This window comes from Rhizopus microsporus (assembly GCF_002708625.1).
Source record: "Rhizopus microsporus ATCC 52813 unplaced genomic scaffold scaffold_59, whole genome shotgun sequence".
In the NCBI taxonomy this organism is placed as follows: Eukaryota; Fungi; Mucoromycota; class Mucoromycetes; order Mucorales; family Rhizopodaceae; genus Rhizopus; species Rhizopus microsporus.
In genome coordinates, this window is record NW_019671974.1 from 1 (window position 1) to 5,154 (window position 5,154).

The 5,154-nt window shown below is 38.9% G+C and overlaps 2 protein-coding genes across 2 annotated transcripts; both read left to right on the top strand.

Annotated features, from left to right (window-relative positions):
- Positions 1-1,151: 1,151 nt before the first annotated feature.
- RHIMIDRAFT_209623 (glutathione S-transferase) lies at positions 1,152-2,008 on the top strand (the record flags this gene model as incomplete). The annotated part of the gene is made up of 4 exons (XM_023607154.1): positions 1,152-1,270; positions 1,326-1,439; positions 1,497-1,635; positions 1,730-2,008. Coding segments are annotated over 4 exons (651 nt in total), but the record flags the coding sequence as incomplete, so codon positions are not given.
- Positions 2,009-2,967: 959 nt separating this feature from the next.
- On the top strand, positions 2,968-3,479 carry RHIMIDRAFT_209624 (DNA-binding domain of Mlu1-box binding protein MBP1; the record flags this gene model as incomplete). Its single annotated transcript, XM_023607155.1, has 3 exons — positions 2,968-3,094; positions 3,152-3,335; positions 3,398-3,479. Coding segments are annotated over 3 exons (393 nt in total), but the record flags the coding sequence as incomplete, so codon positions are not given.
- Between the last annotated feature and the right edge of the window lie 1,675 nt (positions 3,480-5,154).

Sequence of the window (5,154 nt, forward strand, 5' to 3'; positions counted from 1 at the left end):
TATAAATTAGGAAAAATAGGTCCGTGCCTTTACTAAAAAGGCATGAAGGTGAGTGTGTTCTCTTGTTGAGCCTGTTTTAGTCATGGTAGACGAAACTCTCACCCCCTTCTCTTTGTATGCAGGATCAACTCCAGTGTATACTACATGTCATCTTTACCTTAAAAGGCATTATTTTTCTGTATGCAGAGTGTTATGCATACTAACCAAACAAGTTCTTTCAGGTCTTTTTTTGTTCATTTCGAAAATGCGAGCTTATGAAGCATTCAACTCGTTCAAAAAAGTGATCATCCATTATAAACAAGGTAAAATAACCATTTGCCCGTAAATTAACCGAAATTATAAAGGCAATAGTCATAAAATACGCTTCTTTTTTAATCATCACCTTTTCTCGGGGGTTGCTTGAAAATATATATGCAGCTGGTACAAGCAGTGTTTATGGTTAAATTGAATTATGCATTAGTAATAATAAAAGAATAGGAGGCTATGCTTTGTTTTGGGGCTTTCATCACATTATCAATTTACCCTCTGTGAGTCTATGCTGCATTCTTCAACTGCTTCGAGAATAGACAGAAAAGAAAAAAAGAAAAAAAAAAAGGATCTGCATCTTAGTATTTTACTAGGATCTTGACGAAGCAATAGACTGTGGGGTCATCAATTATCATTTTCTCGGCCTATTTCTCGAGATATTTCGATGAGGCATTAAACAAAGGACAAGAAGATAGGAAAGAAAAAGAGTAAACTTCTTTATTTGTTTGTGTATTTCCCAAAGATCCAAAGTCTATTTACTCCTCCTTTTTCTCTCTTTGTGTACATTAATATACTAACATCTCGAAAAAAGAAAAGAACTTGTACTTGATTACCGAGGATAAGCTTATACTATCAGTAATATCGCCATTGCTAAAAAGAATGACCTAAGAGTCATACAGCCGACAACAGCGATGATTTGAAGTCAAACATTAGTAATTCGATAAGCATTAATAATCAGATAATATAAAAAAAAAGACAGCGACCCTCTTTTTCTTTCTTTCTTGGAATCCCTCTTGTATAGTAATAATAATAGTAACAATAAACAATGTCTTCTGGTAAAGATATATAAAAAAAGGCAATATTAAGAGCCTATCTTTTTTGTAAACTAAACAAAGTACACAGATAAAATCACTTTCTATAACGCTGCCATTTGTCCTTACGCTCAACGTGCCGCTATTACTTTAAGAGAAGTTGGCGCTGATTATGAAACAGTCGAGATTGACTTGTCAAATAAGCCTGATTGGTAAAAAGAATGACATCTACATTACTCATCTTGGCTCATGTTTGATGTTCATTAGGTACAAGAACATCAATCCCGAGTTAAAAGTACCTGCATTTACAGTGGGTGACAAGCACATTGCTGAATCTTTGGTACTTGTCGAATATCTTAACGATCGTTTTCCTGAGAAAAAGTAAGTTGGTACAGAAAACAAATGCGGTGTTTTTCTTATTTATGCATGTGATGATAGCCTTTTACCTAAAGATCCATTGAAGCGCGCATATGTTCGTTACTTTATTGAATATTATTCTTCTAAAGTACAAAGCGAATTTTTCAAATACGTTTTCAATATCAAAGCAGAAAATGCCTTTGCTGATTACGAAAAGAACGTCAATCCTGCCTTGGATCGTGTAAGTTGTGCAACAAGTGACTGTGTATATGCTTTGTGTTTTCAGGAAAAAAAAATAACTTCTTATATTATAGATCAACGAACTCTTGGTTCAACAATCTCCTACAGGCCCCTACTTCCTTGGTAATGAATATTCTATAGCTGATATCGCAGTTGCACCCCTCCTTGCTCGTATTCTCGGATTCCACAGGCTATTCTTGAATGGATATGAATGGGAGGCAGTCAAGAAGTATCCTAGATTAGCTGAATTCATTAAGGGTATTACTGAAAGACCTTCCTTCAAGGAAACATACATTGGTGATGAAAAATACGTTGACACTTTTACAGCCAAGTTCAATATTACCAAACCTTAACTATTCCTTTAAATCATAATAAAAAAAATCATCATTTTGTAAGTTATTGTCACACAAAGTCAACTGATAAGCATACTAAGAAACGATGGGAACTGATTTCTGTGTGTTTATTGTCTCTTCTTTCTGTTTGGAGACGTTTTAGAGTTTCCATAGTAACCGTTTGTCACTATCAACCACACGCGTTTTATGGAGTAGCAGTTTGAAATGACCAATGTGTCTGCAACGATATCAGGTACTACGAGATATGACGAGTGGGGGTAGGTTGGCAATTTTCATTTTAGGCAGGTAAGACAGAGTGAGCTTCCGTGTAAAAGTTAAAAAAAAAAGGCTTGGGCGGGAGGCTGAACTTTCTTTAACCTTTAATGGAAATCAGAACACACCTTATCTCATGCGGATACCACTTCTTTTTCATATAGTGGGCAAGTAACACACTTTTACTAAAAAAAGAGTTAATTAAACATTTTTAGCTCTTTTATTCAAAGTTTGCTTGTATTCCCTTGGTGGATCTTGTCCCCCCCCTTAACAGCTTTACCCCTTTTATTATTTTGTTTATTTCGGTGCGCCTCCGAAAACAATTATAGATGTAACGATTTGCATTTTATAAATAAAGGCCTTTTTCAACCTTTTTTCTTTCACCTTTTCTTCATTTTACTCTTTTTTTTATATTTTGCTTTTAAAGCCTATTTCCACAGCGATTATTATATCTTTTTATTCAATTTTTATATATTCAAAGCTCAAGCTTCATTCACCACTCAACGAAAATCCTAGTGATTCATTCAAGCGTATATCTTACAGCATATATACTGCTTTCATTCATTCAATTTATATCCTCAGCGATCACCATATTTATATCCACCACAACATATATCCATCAATTTATACATTTATTTAATTCACTCAATTTATTCAACCTAATACGAGATATATCTACAACTTATCTTCGTCAATACAATTTTATCATGAAAATTCAACAACAAAAATCAACATCGAAATATCAACCATATTCTCCTTCCTCACCTCGCCTTCAACAGGCCATCAAGTCTGCCAAATATGCGACCTCACAAGATTCCAGAGGCGCCATACCAGGTATATAGAAAGTATTCTAGCTCAACTGTAGCTAACATTTGTTTGATTTTTTAACAGTCTTTCAGTTTGAAATAAATGGCCATCCTATCCTCTGGGATAGTGAAAATGGGTATGTCCATTTCACTGGAATATGGAAGGCGTTGGGTAACAGCAAGGCAGACATCGTGAAAATCGTCGATGGAAACCCTGATCTTCAGGTGAAGAAGGTTAGAGGCGGCTGCCTCACCATCCAAGGTACTTGGTAAGACCATGGATGAATCGTAGCTTTGTTTTTTTTACCGATGCTTCTTTTATTTTATTTAGGATGCCTTTCGAAAGTGCAAGGGCACTTTGCGTGAACAACGCCTGGGCTCTCAGGTTTGATCTGGTTCCTGTTTTTGGGAAATCGTTCCCTAATGACTGCTACCCTCCTGGCCATCCTGACTTTGGAAGCTTAAGAGTAGGCTCTGATCTTACTCCTGGGAACTCTCAGATTTCTTCTGGCTTTGCCTCCCGTTCCTCTCGCTCTTCACGTCCTTCTCGTGGTAGAGTTTCTTCTTCTACCTCTGGCGTAAGAGGTCGCCGTACAAAGGCAAACACCTCTTCTTCCGCTGCTTCTTCTGCTTCCGTTTTTGCTCCTGCTCCTACTCCTGCTCCTCCCGGTTCGCGTTCCCGCCTTGCACGCTCGTGCATTTCAAGAAACGCAAAGGGCTTTAGCCCTTATCAAAAGTCCTCTTCTCCCCGTCGTTCAGCACGACAAAGAGATCGTTCTTTGTCTTCTGCCTCTTGTCCTTCCGCTTCTGATGGGCATGATCATCTTGTTTCCTCTGCAGACGCTGGCGCTGCTTGCCGTGCAGCTGGTGGTGTAGTTCGCGCTCGCGCTTCTTGTGCTTTCTCTGGTAGCTCTTATCCTGCCTCTTCTTCTCGCGCTGCTTCTCCTTCTTCTTGTGCTTCTCCTTCCGTCCTTTCTCGTCGTCGTCGCCACTGCATGTCAGTATCAAGTCTGTTGAACGGCGACGAGGAAGAAGATTGCTCTTTAATCGCTTCCTCTGCTTTTTCCTGGTCGGGTTCCTCTTCCCCAATGCCAACCGCTCTCTTACCAATGGTCATTCCAAGCTTTGGAGGTAAGGAGAGCGGTGTGTTCATCCATGGCTCTTTTGGTTTCTTTGCGCCCCTTCCAACCGCGAAAATAGTTGGGAGGAGGTTGCATCGCGAGTCTTTCTGTCGCGGTGGTTCTCGCCCATCGCTTCAGGTCATCCCCGAGGCGGTGAACAACGGTAGCAGTCAACAAGAGACATCAGCTGCTGCCGCTGAAATAGTCCCTCTCTTTGGCCCTTCTGCTTCTGCCCCTCCTCCTTTACCTGTGCCAGCAAGATTGACATCACAGGAACAAGATGTGATCGAGAGAGTCGAGGCTGGTATTGCTTTGCAATGCCTCTCCCAAGATGATGGCCGCCGTCCTAAGGACTTTTTTAAAAACCGGTCCTTGCCAACCAAGGTGAGGGCCGGAGACAAAGTCTTTCATGTCCTTTGGGGCAATTAGGCGGCCCTTGCCTCGACTCTCTCTTTGTAAATATTCATATATATTTTTGTATATAATTTAATAAAACTTATGTTCACAACATTTTCTTGGCTCTGTTTTCTTCTTCTTCTTTTTGCGAGTGTAGGTGTATTTTTTTTCCTCCCTTCCTCTTTTTTTTTTTTTTTTTTTTTTTTTTTTCCCTCAGCGTGGGGTCTGACATTATTATCACATGTAGTTTTCTATCATATCAGCTTATATCACACTAAACAAGCTTTGATATGCTTTTTTGTTGTGAATCATGCGCGAATGTAGTGTTTTAAGTCTCGTTGATCCAAAATAAAAATAGCAAAAACACTGACCCTTTGTTTGTGTAATCTTCGGTCAAAGTGAGAAAATGTAAAAGTTGATCCAAAGTGTTTCATGCATCAAATAGGAAACGATAACATCGTTGATTCCAGATAAAATAACCTTTCTTAATGAACTAATCGCTTTACTTGGGTGAGCAAAAATTCGCAGAGACTTCGTATTGTATCAAGTGCTCCCAACTTTTACAAAAAAA